General features: G+C 35.7%; 4 protein-coding genes across 4 annotated transcripts; 2 read left to right on the plus strand and 2 right to left on the minus strand.

The window, feature by feature from the left end:
• Positions 1 to 361: 361 nt before the first annotated feature.
• Positions 362 to 3,413, minus strand: LOC103407492 (protein N-terminal asparagine amidohydrolase-like; the record flags this gene model as incomplete). Its single annotated transcript, XM_070813497.1, has 8 exons — positions 362 to 742; positions 1,067 to 1,186; positions 1,315 to 1,493; positions 1,816 to 2,007; positions 2,111 to 2,149; positions 2,261 to 2,360; positions 2,646 to 2,710; positions 3,315 to 3,413. Coding segments are annotated over 8 exons (930 nt in total), but the record flags the coding sequence as incomplete, so codon positions are not given.
• An 8-nt stretch (positions 3,414 to 3,421) lies between these two features.
• On the plus strand, positions 3,422 to 5,943 carry LOC103409904 (dehydrogenase/reductase SDR family member FEY-like). The gene is made up of 7 exons (XM_029096573.2): positions 3,422 to 3,782; positions 4,005 to 4,125; positions 4,206 to 4,323; positions 4,423 to 4,559; positions 4,811 to 4,912; positions 5,393 to 5,485; positions 5,689 to 5,943. The coding sequence occupies exons 1-7, from the start codon at positions 3,490 to 3,492 to the stop codon at positions 5,776 to 5,778; spliced, it is 954 nt and encodes a 317-aa protein (XP_028952406.2). The 5' UTR covers positions 3,422 to 3,489; the 3' UTR covers positions 5,779 to 5,943.
• A 2,502-nt stretch (positions 5,944 to 8,445) lies between these two features.
• LOC103407521 (uncharacterized) lies at positions 8,446 to 15,269 on the plus strand. The gene is made up of 7 exons (XM_029097003.2): positions 8,446 to 9,006; positions 9,969 to 10,015; positions 10,131 to 10,176; positions 11,732 to 11,809; positions 12,572 to 12,700; positions 13,905 to 13,984; positions 14,832 to 15,269. Exons 1-7 carry the CDS (start codon positions 8,449 to 8,451, stop codon positions 14,938 to 14,940), a joined length of 1,047 nt encoding a protein of 348 aa, XP_028952836.2. The 5' UTR covers positions 8,446 to 8,448; the 3' UTR covers positions 14,941 to 15,269.
• A 3,525-nt stretch (positions 15,270 to 18,794) lies between these two features.
• LOC103413501 (homeobox-leucine zipper protein HOX11-like) lies at positions 18,795 to 20,791 on the minus strand. The gene is made up of 4 exons (XM_008351966.4): positions 20,467 to 20,791; positions 19,972 to 20,357; positions 19,702 to 19,781; positions 18,795 to 19,394 (listed from the first exon to the last, which is right to left on the minus strand). Exons 1-4 carry the CDS (start codon positions 20,741 to 20,743, stop codon positions 19,028 to 19,030), a joined length of 1,110 nt encoding a protein of 369 aa, XP_008350188.3. The 5' UTR covers positions 20,744 to 20,791; the 3' UTR covers positions 18,795 to 19,027.
• Positions 20,792 to 26,321: the final 5,530 nt, after the last annotated feature.

Consider the following 26,321-nt stretch of genomic DNA (forward strand, 5'->3'; position numbering starts at 1 on the left):
CTGTGTCTCTAGTTAAAATCTTCCTAGCTTAGAGTAGCAATCACATCAAGAAGAACCCTAAAATTTGACGTGGGTTTGCAGTGATCGCTGCGAGTGTGGAGTTGGAATTGGTGAGCAATCGTCTCACATTAAGTCTCGACTGATTTGCACCCACTGTTGGGTTCTTTCAATGTTAAAAGAGGGGGTCAAGAAAACATGTGATAATTTTAAAACTAAACAAGTTGTTATCAAATGGTAACTATTTTAAGTTGTTCTCACTTTCAATACTTTGTTTTCATTCACTTTATTTATTCCCCTTCCTTCCACCACCCTTCTTACTTTTCCTTACCTTTTCTCACATCTCAAGCGCAAAAAGTGAAAATTAAAAACGAAAAACAATATAGTTATCAACCAGATCATTCAGTTGCCACATAAGTATTCAGTTATCAACAAGCAATCGCCAACAAAAACAGCTAACACTGCGACGAGTTACCAACTTACACCCTTCTTTTAAAGGCTGAGAACATGATAGTTCCAATTTGCTGCATGGTCATCTATAATGATTGAGTTGGTTTGCCAATAAATGGGGGACTTACGAATTAGAGACATGGGAAGGTTGCAAAATAACTAGAAACTCCTGATTAATGTATCAGCACCTTGTGGCTTTCTCCAGCCTCCTTCGGCAGTCCTCTCAAATATGCGTGGCTGCTTCATAGGAAAGGTTTCTCTCCAATCTGGGTGTTTGATTAGGTAGTCCCAATGCCTAAATCAAGATTACCAAATTCAGTTAAAGCAATATTTGAAAATTAACATTACTCTACAGGATGAACATCAAACTATTTCTACGAATTGCAAATGTGTAAGGGGCTTGACTATAGCTTATGATGCCACAAGCCAGAAACAAGAAAAACTTCAATGCACCTAATTTGATCAACTTGTTGTGGAGTTCCTCGTCAATCTTTTATTCTTTCTTCTTTTATATGCGGAAACATCCTCTTTTCTTTATTTATTTTCAAAAAAAAAAAAAATTCTGTGTGTATGTGATCACCAACAACAGTAAGACAGGTCTACCTTTGATTGTGCGTACCTTCTCATATTCGCCACAAAATCTGGGTTCTCAGCAGAAGGTGAACTAGAACACATGATGAGGATTTCTGAATCAGAATAATGTTGTAATGATAAAGCAAAGTGTAACTGCTGCAGTGTCCTGCATGAACAGAAAATATATATGTGAGGTCGATGGTGCTGGCATAGTTGAGCACAACTTTAAAAGAAGCAAAGAGATTTTGTAGAGTAATTAAAAGTTGAAGGGATAATCGATGAAGTAACACTTACCAGCAACATGGAGCTATCTTGAATCGATCAGTTTGAGTATCATATGTTTCCAGTAACTTTCCCTTCCAACTAGGGTCCTTGTATGATACAGAAACTCGAATTCTCCTGACAACTTCATCAGGACATCTTGAGGTTTTGTCAAAGATAGCTGGGGTAATAGATCCGTTGGAAGTTCCTACCTGAAAGAGTGCGAAAATCTCTACAATATGAAGGATCTAACAGAAGTTTCACTCACACATTACACGACGTTGTAAACTTCACAGGTGAGCAGTGAGCACACACTAAAGATAGAATTGTAGAAAAAAATACATGATGCTGCATCATGTACAATTTCTTATTAATTTTATCTTAATATTTTGCTGCAGATGCTATATATTCTAATAGTGAAAGAAAAGGGCTCACATTTCAATTCAGAACTAAAATTTATCTCATTTTGAATCGACTTAGATGAACATAAGCCATACAACAAATTGATGTTTAATTCATGGGGTTGAGGCTAACCATGAACCCATTGAAGTTTGGGTACGCGTTTCCCTCGGGATCCCTTCTAGTGTTATGCCCAAGAATGCAGAGAGTACGTATATGGAATTTCTCCGGTCTCTTCCATAAAGTTTCAACAATTTTGGCACCTAAAGGAAAGGAATAACCATCCATGTTTTCCTGACTTTCTGATGTAGTGTTGTAGTTACCATGCTGCACACAAAGTTCAATATATTTCAGCTTAAAGTATCCTGTTTCTGAGTAGATAACTACACATCTGGAAATCAATAACAAAGAAGAGGATCCTGGGGCAAACATTAGTTGAAACATCTTCAAATCCACCGACTAGATGCACCTGCATTTTGTGACCATGAAATATTCTTTTATTTATGCTGGATTCTATGAGGTCAACAACAAAACATATAACCATTAAAGTAACAAATCATTTCAGTGAAGGAAAAAGTACATCTAACTCCATATCCTTGTTATGGTCAACGAGGAGTGACAACATCTGGGACAGACCCATATCCACAATGTTTGGAGAATCCATATGAGCAACCGAGGTCCTACAGTTTGAAAAGAGAATGAGAAACAACAGTACTAGAGCACCATAAGTTTCCTAACTTCAATCACCAAATGGCATGGTAGAAGACATAACGTCTTACTTGTTACAAAAAAAAGAGATCTAGAACCGGTCACATTTACCACTCCACTTGGAGTCCAAAATTTTTGGCGTTCGTTTTGGCATCTATGGCATTTCTTATTAAAAACTAGGACCAAACATGAAATTACCATTTGAAAACTGGAAAAATCTAAAAATAGTTTACATCTCAAATAAATCCGTTTCTTACATTCCATTTCTCGGATTCCGAATGGCCACACCGATACAGGTCGTTGCTTCATCAGTTCCAACAAACTTTTAACAAGGAAGACCAAGCAGAAAAAAATGAATTTAGCAAAGGAATAATTAATAGTACTATTGATACTACAACTACAAATGGCATGAAAGTGATCAGTTAATGGGTAGTAACCATTTCAGAAAAACCATCAACATTTACAAGGAGACTAACTTACATCCTTCTCTTTAAAGGCAGAAAATATTATAAATAACTTTAAGAACCATCAGGTTGGCCATGAATAAACCATGAGGTGACTTCATTTTGCACAAGATATAAGGAAGGCTATACCTATACTCATAGCTATCAACCTATGCACTTTTTATTTTAGTTCACCCATGTAGTCTCTATGTTATGTGACACAATGCACCACAAGGATGCCCATATTAGAGCTGAAAAGAGCAGCAGGACAGGTCTCAACATGCGGGACTATCAAATGCCACTTTCCTCACATGAAGGCATTCGACATGCATAAGATTCTTGGACTGGCATCATATAATAATTAGTGAACTAAGCAAAGAAAAGGTTGTAATTATGTCTCCCCGCTGTATATACGAAAGAAAAAAATCATGCCGTATATTGACAAGTGTTTGCCTCAAGTCAAGGAATAGAGAAAGAACATACATCCACAAATGCCGGATCAACAGTTGCATATTCTCTCTGGAACAAATAAACCCATTTCCCGGGTGGCGTTGCCTCCACAACTGACTCTTCGGGCACGTTTGTTTGACAGGATTAGCAAGGATTGGACTGGACTAGACTATAGTCCTGTGTTTGGTGTGCAACCGGATTAGCTTTAATGGGCTTAGGTGGGACTCGCTCGGATTACACACCTCCTTACGAGTTCTTAACGAAGAACCCCAATTTTGGGCGGACTCGTAAGCACGGAGAGAAAACCGCGAGGATCCCCAACGTCCCTCGTCCTGCTCGTCGCTCGTCGTCGATCTTGCCCTGCTTCCTCGTCGTCGTCCTCCTCACCCTCATCGACGAAAGCTTCTCGTTGGTGCCCAACCCCATGCCTTTGCCTCCCATCAACGATCTCACTTGCATTGTCACTGGATCCACCAGCGGCATCGGTCGCGAAATCGCCAGGTCTCCTCCTTCTCCTTCCTTCAAATCTCCAAACATTGACGATTTCAGTTTTCTTGTTAGCTTGTTTGTTTAGTATAAATAAATCAACTTAATTTGCAAGATTGCATTGGGACTTAGGGGTCCCACCGTTTGGTTACTGAGAATTTTGATAACCTGGTGCCCATTTCTCAGTTTCAATTGTGAATTTTGAATTAGTTTTGCTTAAACATGAAAACTGAACAGGCAGCTGGCGGAATCAAGCGCGCATGTTGTAATGGCGGTGAGGAATACGAAAGCAGCTAATGAGCTGATCCAGAAGTGGCAAAATGAATGGTCTGGAATGGGGCTTCCTCTCAATATTAAGGTAACTTATTAACAGGGCCAACGCTAATATCTACATTTCATTAATTATATACAAACAATACTATTGTTTAACTTTAATAGGTAATGGAACTTGATCTGCTTTCATTGGATTCTGTTGTGAGATTTGCCGAAGCATGGAATGCTCGTTTAGGACCTCTCCATGTTCTTATCAACAATGCTGGGATATTTTCAATTGGAGGTTGATCGCTTTGTTGACATTTTTACCTGATTTCAAATGTTCATCCCTTCAGAATCTGATCGGTCATTTGCTGGACTACTCTGTCTTTGGTGTGTTCAGAGCCGCAAAAGTTTTCTAAAGATGGTTACGAAGAACACTTGCAAGTGAATCATCTGGCTCCAGCGTTGCTATCCTTCTTGCTATTGCCTTCCCTTATTAGAGGATCTCCGAGTCGAATTGTTAATTTGAATTCCGTTGTAAGTTCCATGGTCATCATGCATAAAATTTTACACTCTTCTGCTTTTGCTTTTCTGGGTATATATGATATATATAACATTCGCACACCTACGTACACACACATGGAAAGAAAAACTAGTTGGCATATATGCTAACTAGTTGTAGATACATCCTTAGGTTTTTAGATTGGCACTATAAATGTATTTCACAGTTTGATATTCTTGTTTTATTGTTATGTTAATCTGAGAATGCTCGTTCTTTCTTTATATAGATGCATTATGTTGGCTTTGTTGACACAGAAGACATGAACGTTGTTTCCAGGAAAAGAAAATATACAAGCTTAGTGGGTTACTCAAGCAGCAAGTTGGCACAGGTGGTCTTGAAAGTCTTTATTGTTTGATGGTTTCCATATTTTAGCTGGAACAAGCTTGTAAGAGCTACAAGCTTTTCTTCCTATCCATCTTTGTGGAAATGAATTCAGGTCCTCTTGATCTGTAAAGTTTAACTACTTTGTGCGATATATATATATATATATATATATTTGAAATACAGGTGCCTCTGTCTTTATTTAGATCTTTTTAGTTACTTGGACCTGTACATTGATCAAGTGCTTGATGATTGGGTGCTATAATCTGCTTGTGTTTTTTTTTTTAATTTTGTTTTAATTTTTTTAATTTTTATGGTTTCAACTTCTGCTTTGATCTCTCTTTTCTATTAGTTTGTAAAAGCTGGTCATCTATTACCCAAGGCTGGACACTTGCACATAATTAAATGTCAATTAACTGCGGTGGTATGTATATAATTTTCGAAGCTAAAACAAGACTACTCTAACCTAGTCGTATATGGATTGCAGATTATGTTTAGTAGTGTCCTACATAAGCGGCTGCCTGCTGAATCTGGCATTAGTGTAGTGTGCGTTTCACCTGGAATTGTCCAGACTAATGTTGTAAGTATCTTGACGCGTTCCCCTCCCTTCCTTGTTATCTCGAAGAAGGATGTGCCTTCAAGGTTTCTATATGAAAGTTCTAATTGACAGTCTTGCATGTTATTATTTTATGTACCTTGAAGATTTTACGTTCAAATATTATTTACATATACAGTATAGTATATTGAATTTTATGTATCATTTTGGATTTCAATTAATTACAGGCAAGGGATCTACCCAGTATTGTTCAGGCTGCGTATCATCTAGTACCTTATTTGCTGCAACATTCACTACTTTGTTGGCGGCCGTCGTAAGCACCCCAGGCGCCGTCGCTGGTTTTCTGTTAAATGGGTTTTTTTTTTTTTATTTGAGTTATTTTTGTTTTTGTGGGGAAGAAGATTGGTAGATGATGTGGTCCAATATGGGAACCAATGCATTTTCTTAAACGGCTGAGATTGAAAGACTGATTTGGCCTGGTAGAGCATCCAAGTAAAAATTTGGGTGTGTAATCTGTGTGTGTGCATCTGTGTGTGTGTGTGTGTAATCTGTGTGTGTGTAAGTGTAATATGTGTGTGTATGTAATCTGTGTGTGTATACTCTGTGTGTGTGTGTGTGTAATCTGTGTGTATGTAATCTCTCTCTCTCTCTGTGTAATATGTGTGTGTGTGTGTGTAATCTTTGTGTGTGTGTGTGTGTGTATGTATGTAATCTCTCTGTGTGTGTGTGTAATCTTTGTGTGTGTAAGTGTAATATGTGTGTGTGTGTGTGTGTGTATGTAATATGTGTGTGTGTAAGTGTAATATGTGTGTGTGTGTGTGTGTGTGTGTGTGTGTGTGTGTGTGTGTGTGTGTGTTTGTGTAGTGTGTGTGTGTGTATTGTGTGTGTGTGTGTGTGTGTTTGTGTAGTGTGTGTGTGTATTGTGTGTGTGTGTGTGTGTGTGTTTGTGTATTGTGGCCGTGTGTGTGTGTGTGTGTGTGTATTGTGTGTGTGTGTGTGTGTGTGTGTTTGTGTAGTGTGTGTGTGTATTGTGTGTAAGTTTGAACCAACTTAAGTTGTACAATTTGATTATGTATGCAGTGTATGTATGTATGCAGGGTGTGTGTGAGTGTATGTCAGTGTGTGAGAGTGTGTATGTCCGTGTGAGTGCAGTGTGTGCATCTGACCAGTGTGTGTGTGTGTGTATGTATGCCGTGTGTGTGTGTGTGTGTGTATGTATGCAATGTGTGTGTGTGTGTATGTATGAAGTGTGTGTGTGTGTATGTATGCAGTGTGTGTGTGTGTATGTATGTATGTATGCAGGGTGTGTGTGAGTGTATGTCTGTGTGTGAGAGTGTGTATGTCCTTGTGAGTATGTGTGTGAGTGTGTATGCAGTGTGTGTGTGTGTATGCAGTGTGTGTGTGTGTGTGTGTATGTATGTATGCCGTGTGTGTGTGTGTGTATGTATGCAATGTGTGTGTGTGTGTGTGTGTGTGTGTGTGTGTGTGTGTGTGTGTGTGTGTGTGTGTGTGTGTGTGTGTGTGTGTGTGTGCAGTGTGTGTGTGTGTGTGTGTGTGTGCAAGGCAATCAAACCGGAACTCAAGAAAGTGTTCGTCCAAAGGTTTTTAAGCGACAACCCAAGCGGATGAGGATTTTGGCTAATGTTAACATGGATGTATTTTATTAATGTTAACATGGATGTATTTTATTAATCATACAATCTTATGTTATGGCTTATAACTTAGCTTTGCACTAATATTTTGGCTTATGTTAACTAGCCATTTTGTAAATTATGGAGATTTATTTTGGCTAATGTTAACTAATGTTAACTAAGATTTTCTAAATTATGGAGATCTTCTTATGTACTTGTATTTGTTGAAGTTGCATGTATTGGGCACTATTATTTTTCTTCTGTTGGGTGATAGAGTTTAAACCAAGCTACATTTGCAAATTAAACCCAATTCTATTAGCAGGTAATAGAAACAAAACAATTGTCAATTTTTTTTAAGATTCATAATATACATGGCAAAAATATGCTCCAATTAACCCATATCATGAGATTTGTAGCATTACTCTATTACACAATGGCAAAAATTTGTAGTCCTAGTCTAAGCAAACACAAATCTGGTGAACAATACTGTTTTTCTTATCCTGCTTCTTAGTCCGACATTACACCAAACGCTTCACTAAATTAGTCCAGCTTAATCCAGTCTAAGCCAGTCCAGCTTAGTCCCGGCAGCTAGTCCAGTCCGAGACAGTCCGGCGCAACAAACGCACCCTTCACGTAACCTCCTCTCCGGGATAGCCTTGAACGAAGCCGAGGCTTCTACCAAAGCAGGGTGTTCCAATAGAGCAACCAGAATATCCCGTCCCTACTCACGAGTACAAGCTTTAATTACTATTATAAATGCAGTAGGGGAATTTGAGCAAGCAAGTCACCCGTCAGAAGACAATCCAGATTATATTTCTCAGAAATGTTGTTATTTGAAGCTTCGGTATACTTCATTATTATGGGTTATGATCCGGGGACACACGCTTTTGGCACATATTTTGTAAGGTCCACTTTGTAATACATTTCGACGATCTGAATCGTGTATATTTTAGTACATCATTCATAGATTATCCTTGCAAAGATTAGACAATTCCAAAACCATTAAGACATTCATTTGTGTGAAGAAAATGGATGAATACCCCGTTCTACAAAGAAACACTAATTTAACCCAACGGTCATATGGTTTTGGATTTGGATGAGTTTTGGTAGACATGATCTTTGAGGTAAGACATAAAAGTTAGACGATTAGATCGTTGAAATGGATCATTTTTATTGAATTCAAATCTCAATAATCAAAGTAATAAGTTATTCAAATCATTTTGATTAAAAAACATTAAAAAAAAACATAAAAACCCTACTAAAAGTAGAGAGAAAATAAAACATAAAAGAAAAAGCAAAATTGTATTTGATAAGATGAAGACAAAAGGATGTTTGAGAAATTGAGGGGTTTATTATATGCAAACGTTGGGCGTAAAAAGCAAACGTTCAAAAATTAAAAACCAAAGCGCACCAAATTCCCAAATTTCCCCGCCACTGCCCGCAGACACCACCATGACCATAGATCCCAACCACACCACCGCTTCAGCCGCCGCCAACATGGCCACAGCCCGAGCCGCCGCACACAACACAACCACGACGAGGCCGGTAAGACCTGCCGTATCATCTCCTCTTCCTTCTAATCTTTATGCAGCCCCATCCCTCCAAATTCGAACTCAATCGCCATCATCATCACCAGTAGCACCAGCAGCTGCTACTCATCAGGGGGTTTTGTACCCACTGGCTTCCTCTGGCCGAGGCTTTATTCCTCGGCCCATTCGTCCCGCCGCCGCTGCCGGAGGTGAACCCGCACTCATTGTGGCCAACGCCGGAGCTGTGTACCCATCTCGGCCCCTACTCAATTTCCCTCCTCAGCAGCCTATTCCTGTGCATTTGATAAGACCCAACTACAGCTTAGCACCGTCTCCTCTTCCTCCTCCTATTAGGGGCCTTCCCCTTTCCTCTGCTCCTCCTGAGGTTTCTAGTTTTATCTTGGTTTAATTGATCTTCCAATGTCTGGATTTTGGTGTTCTTTTGATTATTCATCTTTTACCCACAAACATAAACACTGCAGTAAAGTTATGTTGTTTGAAAGTATTCTTTAACTTAAAGAAGCCTTTTTTTTCTTTGTGTAATTTGTGATTCATATAGGTATGGGTAGAATTCATAACTGCGCACATCTCGAAAATTTGTATTGGGTTGAATTTGTTAGGGGAAATAAGAGGTGAAAATAACATATAGAATAAGCAAAAAGATGGGTACAAATTTCTACTTTTTCTACCCAAGTATCTTTCAGTCCATAATGGAAAATATGCTTTATCAGAAGCTTTGATTTTGAGCACTTTGAAGGATTCTTGCGTTTGGATTGGCGGTGTTTCCAATTTGTAATTGGAATAAAGATTTAATGGTGGTAATGTAGACTTTAGTTTTGCTTCTGCAAATGCTTGCCTTGCCCATGGTTAATAAAAATAAAAAATAAAAAATAAATAAAAAAACTCCTCAGTGAGCAGCCTTACACAAGTCTTGTCGTAAAAGAATGGTCTACATCTTGAACTGGTCAAGTTTAGGCATTCATCTTGCTTATTTTTCATTCTCGTCTGAATAACACTAGGTTCAGTATTGTCGACGACTTAAGAAATTAATTTAAGTAATATCTCTAGTATTTGGTAGGCAATGTGACTTTTGAGTAACCTGGCCAGCCAGAATGGGGAAACTAGATAATGGATTTAATTTTGGATTTTGACATGAATATTATGCCAGTCGAAACATTATAACTTTTTGGCCATTGGACATTCTATGCCAACCTGAATACATATTTTTGCATTAGTTATTATTTTTACTGTGGTTTTATTGTTATTTTGTTTACATAAAAAAATTTGTCTGTTGAGTCTGAATGCAAGATTTGAAGATTTATTCAGTGTGTCTTCTTTCTGGTTTAGGTTGCTCCATCTTCAGTTCCTGACATCAATGGTTTTAAAGACATGAGGTAATGTTGGATATAATGTCTCAAGATTTGTTTATTTTAATTCTATTTGCAATAAGACTTTTGTTTTTTCAAATTTTGGGACTGTTGTAACTTGTTTCTTGTTGTGTTTCTGCAGGGATAAAAGCAAAGATGATAACTTAGCTGTCATTAGAGGTCGAAAGGTAAGAAAACACTTTGCTTTCTGACTGGTTCTGCATGTATTGATGCTTTATAATATCTTGTTATTAAGATTTTCTGTTCAATCTATTAATCTGCTCTTGTCGATGGTGTGGGGTCATTGTCTTGTTTATTTTGATCTGTTGCATGGTTAATAACATCTATTTACAGCACTTAATTTCACTTCTATTTTAGGTCTCCATTCTGGTAAGAAGAGCTGATGGCTAAAAAGGAACATATTTAGTGGCAGAAATGGCTATCTCATTGTATATTGAATATATGCTTTTCGATATTTATTAGTAGTTGGTTGAAGGCTTTGTTCTTCGAGTTTATGGTGGCTTGGCATTTTATGGAAATGAATATGGTAGAAAGTTAGAAACAGTCTGTACCGTCATTTACTCTCTTACTCAGCCCTCTATTATTATGATTTCATTGTTTCTTTGTCTTTCAGTTCGTACTCCAATTGTTAGGTAAAGGGCTTTGTGGTTGTGAATCAGCAACTGTGCTTTGTTTGTCACATAAATCACTCATATAAAACACATAACATGAATTATTTGTAATGAGAGATGATTTAGGTGTTGTAAAGATCAATTTCCCCCCTTTATAGGAGGGATTGGAATGAGTTGATGGTTAACCTTATAATATTTAGTGATGCTATGGATATTTTTCTTTCTTGCCCTGTTTGCTTTGATTGTAAAATGTCATTAGATGTTCCTCTTTCCTTCAAACTTATATGAATGATTGATAGAGTGGATCTATCTGATATATGTTCTTTCTTTCTTTTCCATCAGTTAAATTCCTTCCTCCCTTTCCTTCACATCAAGGAAGTTGTTTAATCATCCTTTCTGATGATAGCATGTCCGGATTATTTCTTGATATTCATATCTACTAAATAGGATGGCAGTGTAGAATGAGCACAACAATGTGCAGGCATCTATTCAAGATTTATCTAAGGGTTGAGAGAGCCATTCTACAAACCCATAACATACCATTCTACAAACCCATAACATGTGTGCCTATGCATGTGTGTGCACTGTGCGCATCTCTACATATTTTATGAGGCAAAGGATGACCTTTTAGACATATGAATGTTCCATTTGCAAATATGTAATAATGTGCTCTAGTTGCGCACGGTCGACTTACATGGATGCCTGTTATAGGACACACAATTTAGTTAGAAACTGCAACCCATCTTTGGATATTTACTTCCTCCCATGGACACCCTACACAATGTGATCCAACCCATCCCCATCAATCATATAGTTAAGTTTTCAAATACATATAGTACTTATGGTGAAAAATGATCTATATGTCATGTCTTAGTCCAATATAGTTTCAGTAAGTAGTTCTACTGCTAACTATATATCAAAGTAATGCTAATGGCAGTAGAAACAGTAGAGAATATTTTTTTTTTAACAAAGACAACCTGGATTATATATTTTCTGAGATGAATTAATCGATCTTTCATCAAAAGTGTAGGATAACCAGAATGCAAAATATAACTTGCCTGTAGTTCACATACATTTGTTTGGCATTAATTATTTTGAATTATTTATGCAGGTCAGGATGACAGATGGAGCTTCTCTATATGTGCACTGTCGGTCATGGTTGAGGAACGGTTTTCCTGAAGAAATTCAGGTTAGCATCATATCATAGGTTGAGATTTGTTTTGTGTTGTATTCGATACTTTGCTTTTATCCTATCAGAATGTGGTACTCTATCTTTTTGCAAGCCTAAATTTGTACTCAAGTTGTTTAAAAAGCCTAAATCCACAAGTACAACTCCATGTACCATTTGTTAACAAGTCCAGAGTGCTGACACCCATTCCCTAAAATAATGGTTTGGAATGTGTCCAGTACTCTCTGCTAATGCCTCAAGGAATGAATTATCTGGTCATGTGCAACAGTGGATATATGATATGATATGATATAACATCTTGTTATTACCTTTACCAGCTAGATCACTTGGAAAATTAATGTTGTACACATTCATTAGGATAAATTGACCCACCGCAACATTAGTAGTCTCACATCAGTACCATGAAAATGGTCCAAATGGTCCTCTTACAGTAGAAAAAGATTATGGACTATAAGGTTGCCAGCTATTGTGCCCCGGGGGGAAAATTTAGACACAACTTGTTTACACAATTATTTGTTTTTAATTATTTTGGACCAAACAAGATGGGAAAATCAAAGCCCATATGCTTACCTGAATTTTCTAGGTTTTTGGCCAAACAGGAGTCATCAGTGATAGAATACTTGTATACTGCACTGATGTATTGTTTTCTTAGCAGCTCACACTGCACATTAATGTGGGAAAATACTAATTTGATTTTTGATGCAGTATTGTTTTTACCTGTTTCATTTATAATGCTTTTGCCCTAATTTATTCTGATGGCAGCCCCAATATGGTGATGCTGTAAGGTCTCTTCTGAGACCTTCACCAATACCTATGGCAAGTGCTACTCTTCAAAAGGAGGGAGGTGAAGCAGAGGAAAAAGAAGAAAAAGGAGATGATAACAAGGACGAGGTTAGGTTTTTATATTAACCATTATATTTGGCAGCATTATTTTGAATTGCTATAAATGGAACAAAAAAGTAGAGACATATGACTTCAAGAGTTTGTTTGATTCCAGCTACAAAAATTTATGATTTTTATTAGCCTCCATTAGGGTATATAGATCATATTAGTGTCCATGTAATCAGGATACTTGTTATTAAAAAAAAACTGTAATCAATATAGTTTAACGGGGCCTTTTGCAGTGTCAACATCCACATATACAATGTTACACTTACTTCCCTGGAATCATACAAGAACTAAGCACACTATTTAGTAGGGTCTGACAAAGATCTTTGGTGGACTTCTAAGTCAAAAATTATATTAGAGAATTTTATTGCTCCTTTAGGCATTTATCTTGATGCATTATTAGATTAATGCGGCAGGAGGTTTTACCAAAACTTTGTAAAGTTGTCTTCAACCTTTGAGTCAATTTTCTGAATCTTGTTTTGTAGAAATATAGAACATGCCACCTAAATTTTAACCAGAGGCATATATTTTGTACAATTTTTTTAACAAGTTAATGATTTAAGGGTCTGAGATAATATGCCAAGTTGCTCTTTTATGTTGTGCAATCACATAAATTTTCTGTCCAGTTGCTTTCTTGTTCTTGCTAGTCAGAAGTAATAACTATTCTTTATTGTTTGTTCTTAGTCAATTCATCAAACATCCTTTTTCTGGATAGTACCAAATGTCTAGTTTTAGATACAAGTCCTGCTGCACTCCACGGAAAGCCAATTGTATGCAACAAAGTTTTCGAGTTTCACAGATGACAGAGAACATATATTTGGGCACACAGAACATGCACACATTAGTTGTATACTTGTATGCTATAACATTTTTGAGTTCAGAGAAATTAGAGAAAGAAAAATGGTGTATGTAGAAAACACACTTTGTATGAATGCATGCGTATTCTGTCAAATGGGAGCCTCTAGTCGGTCTTTAGGTTTTCAGAAAGAAAAAAAATGGCTCTACTTGTAGTTTTTATGTTTAAACAAGTTGGTTTACCCTTTGAACATGGGATGGTTTTACTGTGGAATTGGTTGAATGCATTAAGTTAAAAGGGTACAAAAATTAAAAGTTGAGACTCCTACCTTTCCGAATCTTTTCATTCCTATACCTAATGATGTATAGCGCTTACCAAAAATGTAATTAGTTTCATTGTTCTTGCTTTCAGGCTGAGGAACACATTGAATGTTTATCACCACATGATCTGTTAGAAAGACATGTCAAACGTGCCAGAAAAGTTCGAGCACGGTAAGTTTTTCACAATCTGGTTCTTACACACAATGAGTTGACTTCCTTTGTTACAGATAATGGTTTTAAGCCTTGAAAGCTGATTTATAAACAAAAAATTTCCACCTTAATTGAAGTAATGGGTTTAATGGAGATATCATATGTGAATTATAATTACCATTTGCAAGATTAAGTTAGGGTCTATTTGCAGTTGATTTATGTCATCCATTTTTTTCTGTTGAAGCTGTTGATTGTGAAAAACATCTTGAAGGGGAAATGAATTTCTGTTGCCACTAAACTGAATCAGTGGGCACATCTAGGTTTGCCCTTTCAAGTTTAAAGGTGGAGGAAAAAGGGACTGTATAATTTGAATTATCAAATTGCCCAAGAAAATGAAAAACAAAAGAAATAGAAGAAAGACATTGTAGGTTTTAGCATCTGCCTGCAAGTTCTCATTCTATATCCCACCCAATTTGATTTGAAAGTTTCTGAGTATCATTCTACATTGATAACGCATGCTGCCTTAATCAACCATTCAAGAAAGAAGGTACCCATTCACCATTAAGAGGTCAAAACCCAATGTCCTTAGGGTTAGCTCAAGTGGTGTGGGAGGGCTGGAAAATGGATTAGGATTAGGCTAGGTCAAGAGTTCGATTCCCTCCGTTGTAACAAAAAAGGTCTGAAAAACTTGTATCTTTTACTGATAAAACTATATATTCTCTAACAGTGTTATCACTCACTGGTTAAAGATTAGTAATGAAAACTAAACTTGGGATGTTCTGTTTTCCAAAAAGGTTTTGGCACTATGCTTTCTGCACATAAAACATACTGCAGAGGTTGACCAGCTATTTGGTGTCTATTCTTGTAGATTAAGAGAGGAACGCTTACAGCGAATTGCAAGGTACAAGTCTAGGCTTGCTCTTCTCCTTCCTCCCTTGGTAGAACAGTTCAGAAATGATCTAGCTTCCGGAAACTGACCCATGGTTGCTCTATCGGACCTCATTAACATTTAGCACCGTGGACTTTCGTACCAAATGAGTAAGTTCATTTCCAGTTCTCTCTGGAATGACGAAAAAATGTTTACAGTATTCAAGCAAGTTTGCTGTACAAATTGTAATTTGCTGTAACAGTAAACATCATTGGTAGTACGTTACCTGGGCGTGGTAGATACTAGATGTTAGGAAAAATTGTGGGAACTGAGCGAGCTACTTCTTTTTTTTCCATGCGTGTTATTATAAGTAGGGTGTTGTGAGTTCTTTCTACAGCAAATAGTTGAGTTGTATTGTAATAATTCTTTCTCCGGTCATTTTTCGTATATTTTCTTGAACTGATGAGCTTTTATACACGCATGCAAGGGAAATTGTCATATTTTTTTAGAGGCCACGTTCCATTTTTTGGAGGAATTTTTTTGGAAAATTAGCCAGAATTTGACACTCTATGGAGTAATAATTTTCTCCAAATTCTAAACCCTAAGTTGGCGTGAAAATATTACACTGCCTTTAATGTCGAAGCTATTCTGTTATCAATCCGGATTGACGTCATAAAGAATAGAAAGATAAAGGGGTGTGCTATTTACACATCCCATTTTACTCCTCATACACCCTTTGATAATTTATGTCCGTTAATTTTTTTCAATTCATCTGATCCAACGGTCGAAAATTAAGAAAGTGTGTGAGAAGTAAAATGGGGTGTGTGGATATCACACCCCAAGATAAATAACCATGTTTTCTTACAAAATTTACACACAAAATGTAACTTTTCGTAAGCCATCTATTCGGAAGCCATGTCTTCTACGAGCAAACCAAAAACAATTGGTTGAATTAGAGAGAATTAAAGTCAAACCTCATGCAAAAGGGCAATTTCTCTGTTCACTAATATCGAGCTGTTGTCAACAATCTCCACATTTGTGAGATTTACCTGTACACATTATATTCAAGCAAGGAAGAAAATATCGGTAATATCGGAAATATCGGTAGTCCGAAAACACGGAAATATCGATGGAAATATCGGGATAATATCGATATCGATAAAAATTACATGGAAACTACGGAAATTGTAAGAAAAACTTGGAAATTTTTATTGAAACTTTGCAGGATGTTTATTTAGTCAATTATCTATTAGTTTATCACAAAAAATTGGAAGGAAATGCATTGCATGATGGATTTAACTGATTTAAGTTGATTATATAGCGAGCTGGCAAACATTGTGAGTGTAGAAAATATATAATAATTAATGAAAGAAGTTTAAACACACCATAATCATTTATATATAATGAATTAGTACAATATTTTAGACTTTATACATTGCATGGTAAGATACATGAGTGACTAAGTACCACATAGAGTTCCTATGAGGTTCAAAATTTTCACTATCTTCATCATCACTATGTGTAGAGTAAGTGTATTGTGAAGAGTAGTTAGCAACCATGGCAATGGCTTTCAAGAACCGAAACCCAAAAGTCAATAGGAAACCGAATACTTCGGTATTTTTCGGGATTTCAGGATTACCAAACAAATGGGATTTGGAAACCAATCCCATATCGAAAATTTCGGTATTTTTCGGGATGGTTTTGGTTTGGGACTTTTTCGGTTTGGTTTGGGATTTTCGGGAATTTTTTCCAACCATACATGTAAGTGACCAAATAAAAAATAGAAAAATTAAAAACCACATGCCATTGACTAAGTAATTAATTGACACAATTTAAAATATAATACCACAAAAAATTTGGAATATGTGCAAATTTGTTTCTTGCAAAAAGAATTCAAAACAAAACCATATATATAAATAGTTTAGCATGTTTTCACAAAAACGTAAGTGGTATAGTGGTCAAGTCGTTGAAGGAGTTAGATGGGAGGGGTTCGAATCCCTTTATGTGCATGTTTGAGATTTTTCAGAAATTTTCAAATATTTTTAGGTTCATCTCGCGATATTATATATAATATCTACCAACAAATTCAGAAATTTTCAAATATTTTTAGGTTCATCTCGCGATATTATATATAATATCAACTTGGTAGGTTAAAAAAAAAACTCAAACTTGATAGGTTGGATCGCTTTAGTTAGCATATCAACTTGACTATCAACACAACTTTTCTTGATTATCAACACAACTTTTCTAACACTAATTTTTTTCTTAAGACAATAAATGAAACCAAACAACAGTATATACTGTCCTCGAATGATAAACTAGAAAAGGACAAGTGAATAACACTTTGACTATTCACAATTCACAATATAGCTCCTCATGTTCCTATATCAAGTAATATTTTCACATCAAATGCCATTCTTTTGGTTGTGTACTATTTTCACATCAACTTTTGGTTAAATTTTTTAAAATTTAAACATGTTTGCTAGTATTATATACTATAGAGGGCCCAAATTTGAGTTATTTTTCTAAACTTACTTTTAAAAGGAGAATGACTAAGTATCTCCTAACGAGACTCGATAGTAAGGGGATTATGAAAGGAAAATGATGGTCACACATTATTTTTTCCTCCTACATATCCTTGTTTAATTTTGTCTATTGTTTTCGTTTAATTTATTCAATTTGATGACCAAAATAAAGAAGGATATGTAGAATGAAAAAGATGGTGTCTAGTTACTAGTTATCACTTCTTCTATGAAAAATGAGAGTTGTAAATGAAGGAAAAAAAAAGAAATATTTTTGCTCACCACCCTATTTATTACCGTTATATGTGTTTAAATTTAAAGATTTGTGTATTAGATAGATATAAATCTCAAAATTTAAACTCCTTTTACAATGTGCACCCAAAAAAAGGGAGAGGAATCATCAGAAGACAAGACTAGAAACTAGCAGTTGATTCAAAAGGAAGTAAACCTCTCAATTGGTTGAAGCTTGAAAAGGTGTAGGACTCTTTACTCAGGATTAAGGATTTCCTACACCACATATAAAATAGTAGGACATTGTTCTTATCCATATCTTTTGAAATGTCAAAAAGTAGTAGTAGGTATTTGTTTTGTTTTACGTGAATTTCGTAGAAGCTTTGTGAAACCATGGGTGAATACTGAATACAAGAATAGGTGGTTGCGTGATTAACTTTGTCTTATAATTAATTCCTCGCTATTTGCCAATAAGGACGTTGGAGATGGGTCCATGGTCGGTCTCAACTTTTATACTTTAAACATGCATGATTATGCATGCTCCTATCGCAGTCTTGCATCGGTTTCTTGTTTCATGCATGTCACATGCATGTGTGATGTGACCTCCCACACCATGCATACCATTGGACATGGACATGGAGAGCCAACGCACGCATGCATACATAAACCAATCTTTCTACCCAATCACAGATTCACACTTGCTTCATTCAAAAGCCAAGGATGAATTAGAGTATGTTGATATGATGATATATTAATCCAAACCCTAAACCAATATATTGTCTTCCGACTCTTGTCCCTTGTCCCCACAACGACAGCTTTGTGTTTTAGTCTGGGAAAACTCCGATCTCCGATCTCCCATCTCCCAACTCCCATCTCTCATCTCCCAACTACTACAACTTTCCAATTTCCATCAAGTAGTACTAGTAATATGCATTCCGATGATATATCATACTAATTGATGCAACACCGGCCTCTAGAATTTTTCAATTCATGAAATGAAATCACCAAATCCCAAAAGAAAACCTTTCAAAGCATGCCTGCCAAATCAAAATCCAACAATTCTTGTTTTTATAATACACACAAATATTTCCTTAATTTCTTGAATTTTTAACCATATTTCCTTCTTGATTCTATTTCTCTATCAATAGAAAAATGGAAAACAAAATAAACAGTTTGGGCTTCAGAAAGGGGAAAAAGAGGGAGAAAAAGCTAAAAAAGAAAGAAACGCAGTTGTATAAATCCCGTAAGACCATAAACTGAATGAAACAAATCAATCCCCCAGAAAAGAAAAAAAAACACTATACATGAACCGTTTACTATCGTAATGCTTATTCTTTCTTTCTTTCTATATACATATACATATGTATACACGCCCACCTAATAAATGTAAACTATTTGGAAGGAAGCTGTATATAATAAATAAATATCTGGGAGTGTCTTAATTCATGAAGCTGCGGAAGAGGGGTGGGATTTGGGTTGAAAAAACGGATAGAAGCTGGGTCTGTTGAGAGGGAACTTAGCTGCTTGGACTTTTGTAGTACTAATTGACAAGACTTTATTATTATTATTGTTATAAGTATTGTTGGTGGTGTTGATGGCGGCGTTAGAGGTGGTAGCTGTGCGCTCGCAAGAAGGGCACAGGGTGAGGGTGGTGGCTGGTGATTGCATGTAGAACGGGTTTGAGTGATGAGTAGCCTTCAAAGCCCTCAACTCCTGTAGCTCTTTGTTTAGCCTTCTGTTCTCTTCCGTCAGTGTCTCACAACATCTCTTCAGGAACTCACAGTCCACCTCCGTTTGCTTCAACTTTGTTCTGCACTTAAATAGTTCACATCAATATCATCCATTATTTAAGTCACAGTATTTTTCGAATACTAATTGACTTTGTCAAAAAGATCAAAATTAAAGAAGGTAAACTCTTAAGTTAGCTAAGAGTTATCGCCACTCTAAAAGGGTTATTTTGCACTTGTATAAATTTATTTTGTTTGCGTTTTCATAAAGTTGAAGTGCAGGGATCATCAATTTGAAGTGTCAATAAGAACTCCCATTTAGGTAATTGGATTTCTACGTTCATATACACAGACAGATGCATGTAGGATACAGCTAGATTAGATGTATACCTTGCTCTTCTATTCTGAAACCAAACTTCTACTTGTCTTGGACGAAGATTAAGCTGTTTCGCCAGTGCTAGCTTTTGCTTCTGCATCATTAATTAATATCATAAATAAATTACATCTACGTATATATATGTAATTTAGATGTTTTGGGCTAAAATATACCTAGTTATTGTGGTCCTCTTTCATAATGCGAGACAAAGAGAAATAGTCTGATAAGAGAACATTTTGGTACCTTTTGTGTCCTTGGTTATATAATTAAAAATTTACACTTACAGGGTTGAGAGTATGGTGTTCTTTGAAGCTTTCTTCAAGAAAAGCAGATTGTTCCTTGGAGAGCCTGAGCTTCTTTCTACAGGTGTTAGCGTTACCATTGATGATGTCATCCTCCTCATCATCACTGCCCACCCTGGAATTAGATGCCCTTTCTCCCTCATCATCGCCTTGTCCTTCTGCGGAGTGAGCCCTCCTCTTGTAGTTGTAGACGTTGTGGTAATTGTTATTCAGACCATCACCAGCACTGCCCTTACTGTGATTATTATTGCTGCACAAGCCGATATCCATGATATGAAACGACGACGAACCACTGTTTGTATGCGATGACGACGCAGCAGCCACCACTTCCTGAGCTTTGTTGATCACGTTCATGGACAGCACACCAGCTATTTATGCCATTAATTAATACCCAGAAACGTAATTGATTAAACCCTAAAACAAAAAAGTTAATTAATTGAAATGGTAATTAATGAATTAAATGAAACTCGAACTCACCGTTTTGAATCTGATTACAAGGAGAAGTAGGCCAAGGGAGAAGATCAAGTTGAAGTGGTATATGGTCATCTACATGGATATGATCATCATCATCATCATCATCATCTCGTTTTTTATCTGCTTCTTCATCTCTAGGAGGAGGAGGAGGAGTAGCAGCTGCACAGCTTGGACCGATTGATAAGTTCATGCAAAACCCTGTCGTTTTGGTGGTGGTGGTGGTCTGATCAGATGGCTCTGCAAGAGCCTTATGATCTCCTAAGCTCAAACAAAGCTCCATGAACTTTCGGCAAATTAAAGCTCCAGTCTCCAGAGAAAAAGACTCCTTTTATATACAACGGCAGACTCAACCACACACTGCTCTTTCTTTTCTGAATTTCTGATTTTTTTGAATTATTAATTAATTTATTATTATTATTGTTATAATAATAATTGAGGTTGTTTGTGGGAACCAGTTTGACCGACAAACCTTACTGCTCAGGTTTGTTGACAAACACACGTGAAAGGAAGAAGGAAGAAACACAAGGCCTCCTAAAACATTAGACCAGCGGAAGAATGAGTGATTTTTCAATGTGATCGGAACACGGGATAGTACACGATATATCGTTATGTAAATGATAGGATGTTTGTGTTAAAAGGTTAATAACTTAAAGAAAATATAATTTCTCACCACTTATATAAAAACACAAGTGGTGTATCACTCGTGTTCCGATCACAATAAAACTTTTCTCGAAAGACAATAGCATGCATCTAACCATAGATTATTATCTTACGAGATAGACGAAATGAGCAAACATAATTAATCATAAGATGAAAAAGGTTAACTTGAAAAGAAAAGGTATCTAATCAAATAATTAATCTTAAAGTGGTGTATCACTCGTGTTCCGATCACAATTAAAATTTTCTCGAAAGACAGCAGCATGCATCTGACCATAGATTATTATCTTACGAGATAGACGAAATGAGCAAACATAATTAATCATAAGATGAAAAAGGTTAACTTGAAAAGAAAAGGTATCTAATCAAATAATTAATCTTAAATTGGAATTAAAAATAAAATAAAATGTGAGCTTTTAAATGGAGGAAGAGTTTCGAACTCAAAACACATGAGTAAAAACTCAACACTATATTAAACCACATTCAACAAAGGCGAGCTTTTAATTGAAAAAAGTGAGCACACCGGATTGTTTGCAGGTGATCGTGATCATGAATGTTTTCACCCTAATTACATCCGAAATCAAACATTCAGGACGAGTGCTTTGCTAATCTTGCCAATCACTTTGCTTAAATTACGTGATATGCATGAGGGACATCTTATGATTGCACATTTAGAATCTTTAAATGCAACTTTGTTTTTTGGAATGCGTATTGATTGTGATAATCTATTCCATTCATGATGATTCTAAGATTTGCCATCATGATATACAATCATGAATTTAATATTCGCAAACAAAAAACTTCTAATAAAAATAGAATTATAAGATACTAAACAAACAATATTTCCTGACAAATCATGAGTTTAATATTCACAAACAAGCAATATTTACAATATTTCGTCATGCAAACCCTTTAATCTAAGGGAGAATTTTTTTTTTTGGAATTTTATTTTGGGGGGGGGGGGATTTGAAAGTTTGCCTGACAGATTTAGTACTATTGTCTGACAAAAAATAATTGAAATCAAAGGCGATATAGCCGTTAAATCGTGATGGTACATTTGTAATCGTCTAACCTTTCATCTCGTTATCTAATCCTTAAAAGTTTGTTTTTGCGGTTTTTCGGATATGCGATCTCATATTATATTAAAAGAAGTTTGACAGTTGGAATGTGAAAATGAGTTTCGTAGAATGTGTATCTCGTCAAAACAATATATATTCAACAAATACTAGTGTTTCGTTGCCTAAAGTCTCTGGAAAAAAAAAATTAATTTGATGATCAATTTTTTTTAGGAAAACTAACGAAAAGTCCAAAAAAATTTCAATTTTAATGAAAAGTCATTTTTAAAGGTATAGTGAATAGTGATAGGTAAAGGTAAAAAATGTGGTTTTTCGTTAAAAATGAACAGTACCGGGAGTGTTTTATTAAAACTCCCATTTTTTTTTTCCTCAAGTAAAGTTATAATCTGATGAAATTTAGTTCATCGGCCAATGATAATTTCTAGTAGTGTGTTATGGAGAGACCACATCTAAAATATCTCTCTAATAAAAATGTGACTTACATGTATTAATTGTGAACCCAACCTTTCTTAAATAGATAATTTAGTTAGAGTAATGCTAGATAGACAAATTTTTTAGATAAAATTTGCAAACCATGTGACTTGTCACCAATAGAAAATAAGCACATTTATCGGTACTCAAGTAATAAATCCAATCATCAAGAACTACATCACATAGTTTACAAAATTTGGTTTTAATAGTTGATCTCCCTAGCATTACGCATTTAATTATAATCTATAAATTGTGGTTTCTCTAGCATTACTCTCATTGAAATGATACATATTTTAACTAAGCAAATAGATTGGCAAAATACTATATGATCCATCAAAAGTACATATTTGCATCAACAAATTTCCTAGCCCTTTGAAAATGCTACAAGGCACCAAGTCACCTGCTAAGCGACTAAGTGAGGAATGAGGATTGAGGTAAACTTAAGGGATGGCAATCAGCGAATCGAGTTTGGATGTGCCATCTCCATATCTAAATATGTTTATTTTTTTTAATCCAAAATCGTAGAATCTCCAAATGAGTTTTTTTAGTAACCGAACTCATCGGATAACGGATTTCCTATCGATAACGGGTTTCCCCATTATGGTATTTTTATATTTTTATATATTAGTTATATTATTAATTGGATAGTGAATTTTAAATAAAAACGAGATTAAAGAGAGTACTATTATTAATACAACTGATAATGCATATAACAAATAATATTAAAAATTTATATCAACAAGAAAATATTTATACTATTGATAATCAATAACCATATAATTTAGGGAATTGTTACCGGCATTCCAAAAATCTCCCACTCCAAATTTTATATTATTAGAATGAAAAATACACATGTTAGGAGTGTAGATTGAGATTTTTGGAGTGCTAATAACAGTTTCCATAATTTATACTATTAATGATATAATCCATATAATTACTAGCACAAGCTTTCATATTTAATTATGCATGATTATTGATAAATCGTTTCTCCATATACTAATATTTGTGTTTTTTTATTAGAAAATGAAAACGGTTTAGTTTTGGGTATGGGTTCCTGATGGACACCCCAATAACCATAACCGAATCCGAAAAGTGTTACCCGTAACCTTAAAATACCCAAAGTTTAATTCTCGAAAACGAGTCGTTCAGATCTATTACCTGCAGAGATCGGATTTGACGGGTTAAATTGTGATCTCTATCTTCATCTATTACTTTTCCAATTAACTAACCAAATGAAATGGTTCAAACTTAATTTTGAGATTGTCATGATGAAGCCAGCAAGAGGCAGAGGCAGGAGCCAACAATATACTTGCACGTCTTGGTTTTGTGTCGTGTGACTCGTGTCTAGTGTATAGTGTGTCCCCTCCAGAGGATAAAAGTGTGTTAGTTAATTAGTTGGTTTGGTTGGTTGGTTGGTAAGTCGGCGGTCTCCCAGTCGACGTTGTCCGTCCATTCACATTAATCCTTCTCGTCACCACTAATTACCGGTTAGTTTGTTATCTTATTTGGATCTCATTTTTAATGAGGATTAATTATATTAAATAATTTAGCTAATTCATCAGTTTTCAAAAACAAAATAATTAGATCCATAAAAATACCAAACAAACCTTTAATTGCTGCCTTTTGTTGCACTCCTGCAAATATATGTATGTAAATAATTTATATTGTCAATTCGTGTTGATACATTTTGAACAATTTCTTGCCATTAAATGCATATAGAGTTTGCATCTCATCGATAGCAAAATTCATAGGAAAATTAACGATGATGCATCCATGTCACTATCATGCATAATTAATCATCCAGTCAAGTCCACAACTCGGTTGGTAGAAAGACAACAGGGCCGACTCTGAGAGCCTGCGACCGCACATGCCCAGAGTTTTAATAGCTTTTTATGAAAGTAGTTCATTAATAAAACGCGGGAGTATTAAGCAAAGTCGTGCTTAGCAGAGTTATCAAGCGTTTTTTTTTTTCTTTTTCATTTCTGCATGGGTTCGGATCCCTGCACGCCTTCATCTTTGTTATTTTTTTTCCAACTGTGGTATTAACGGTCTCTCTTTGTTTTTATTCTTCTTTTTAAATATATATGTAGTTTAATTTCTTTCATTAATTTCCACATGGTGTATTTTTATTGGTGCATGTTGCTGACATGATGACATGTTAAATGCAAATTGGATGAACTATAATGGCATGCGTCAATTTATTGTTTTTAAAAAGTTTAAGCCTTTAATTTATCAAAAAAAAAAAAAAAGGTTTAGGGGTCCATTCGATTTGAAGTGTTAGTTCATAGGTAAAATAATAATTTACTCTACTCTAAATTACTTTAATTTAGTGAACAATAATTCAACCATAAAACAATGGACACATTGCCCTAACTAGATGAAGATCAGATAAAAAGCTAGGGTGAATGGATTTCGTCCTAAAAGTAATTTTTACAATATTACACGTCTATTAAGTAATAACTTTGGTATTGAAAGGCTTAAAATTAATGAGGAGGGAGAGGGAGAGAGAGAGAGAGGGAGAGAGAGAGAGAGAGAGAGAGAGAGAGAGAGAGAGAGAGAGAGAGTCATCAAAGGCTGGGGTGGCCACTGAAAACCCAATTGAATTGAAATACGATGACGATGATGTGTTGTGGGGTTGAGACTTGAAGATGGAGTTTCTTTGAGAGTTGGGTGGGAAAGAGGAAGTCAAACCCAACAAAGCTCAAAATCAACTTTCACAACGCCTGCATGCCTCATGATGTATAGTCACTCAACCCCCATCATTACATCTCATTAACTTCTCATCCACCAATTCAATTCCTTAATTTCTCTCCTTTTTTTTAATTACTATTTACATTTTGACTTCTTCATTTTTCTTCTTCTAATTTTATTGGATGTTTCCCGAAAAAACCTGTTAGTCTATTGGATACAGTAATGATAGATAACTGCTTGTTGGAATAACAGGTACCCAAGAGATGAAATAGGAAGAAAAATAACGAAAATAAAAGGAAAACTTCACTCACCTATCTTCCTTCGTGTTCATATATTGAAGAGGTTATTTGCTACCCTCCAACTCGACTTCCGGACGGACATTATTCGTCGGTAGGACAAAACATTTGGGTGCTTAGATGCATGCACTCATTCTATTTCCTGACAAACCAGAATTTGAAATTCGTGGTTTTCTTTTTGTTTTGTAACTGGCTTAATGAGATATGTTTATACAATAATTTGAAATCAAGGAGACAAATCATATCCATTGGGTCCGGTAGGAATGCTTGGTAGAATTTGGTCACTTGTCAAGATTGAATTTGATAGAATTTGGAATGTTGCTATTACATAAAATAATCTAAATATTTTTTGGTCGGTTTGGATAATTCTGAAACCGACTCCATATTCATGGACTTTTCTGCATGGTTTATAGTTATACATAAAGAAGAAGAAAAAGAAAAGGAGGGAAGAATGATTAATGAATAAAGATTGGAGGTCAGGAGTTGGGCAAAGCAAGGCAATTCTATCAAGGAATGATAATCATTGTCGATTTGTCTGGCAGTCAGCCCCATCGGAATGATCAGAATCATTGCATGCATCATAATCCGACCCACCTACTACTACTTGATGATGGGTAACTGTCATCCGTTAATAATTATGAGTCCCACAATCTCCTATTAACGGCTT

The sequence above is a fragment of the Malus domestica genome, chromosome 02, assembly GCF_042453785.1.
Source record: "Malus domestica chromosome 02, GDT2T_hap1".
Lineage (NCBI taxonomy): Eukaryota > Viridiplantae > Streptophyta > Magnoliopsida > Rosales > Rosaceae > Malus > Malus domestica.

What these genes read in the sequence shown, in the direction of transcription:
- LOC103409904 (XM_029096573.2), top strand. Translation starts at nt 3,490, where the DNA reads ATGGGCTTAGGTGGGACTCGCTCGGATTACACACCTCCTTACGAGTTC. An exon ending in GGCTTCCTCTCAATATTAAG is followed by an intron (nt 4,126 to 4,205) that starts GTAACTTATTAA and finishes TAACTTTAATAG; the next exon opens with GTAATGGAACTTGATCTGCT. An exon ending in CAAGCAGCAAGTTGGCACAG is followed by an intron (nt 4,913 to 5,392) that starts GTGGTCTTGAAA and finishes TATGGATTGCAG; the next exon opens with ATTATGTTTAGTAGTGTCCT.
- LOC103407521 (XM_029097003.2), top strand. Translation starts at nt 8,449, where the DNA reads ATGCAAACGTTGGGCGTAAAAAGCAAACGTTCAAAAATTAAAAACCAA. An exon ending in TTTCCTCTGCTCCTCCTGAG is followed by an intron (nt 9,007 to 9,968) that starts GTTTCTAGTTTT and finishes TTTCTGGTTTAG; the next exon opens with GTTGCTCCATCTTCAGTTCC. An exon ending in AATGGTTTTAAAGACATGAG is followed by an intron (nt 10,016 to 10,130) that starts GTAATGTTGGAT and finishes GTGTTTCTGCAG; the next exon opens with GGATAAAAGCAAAGATGATA.
- LOC103413501 (XM_008351966.4), bottom strand. Translation starts at nt 20,743, where the DNA reads ATGGAGCTTTGTTTGAGCTTAGGAGATCATAAGGCTCTTGCAGAGCCA. An exon ending in TTGTAATCAGATTCAAAACG is followed by an intron (nt 20,358 to 20,466) that starts GTGAGTTCGAGT and finishes TGGCATAAATAG; the next exon opens with CTGGTGTGCTGTCCATGAAC. An exon ending in TTTCAGAATAGAAGAGCAAG is followed by an intron (nt 19,395 to 19,701) that starts GTATACATCTAA and finishes ATTTAAGTGCAG; the next exon opens with AACAAAGTTGAAGCAAACGG.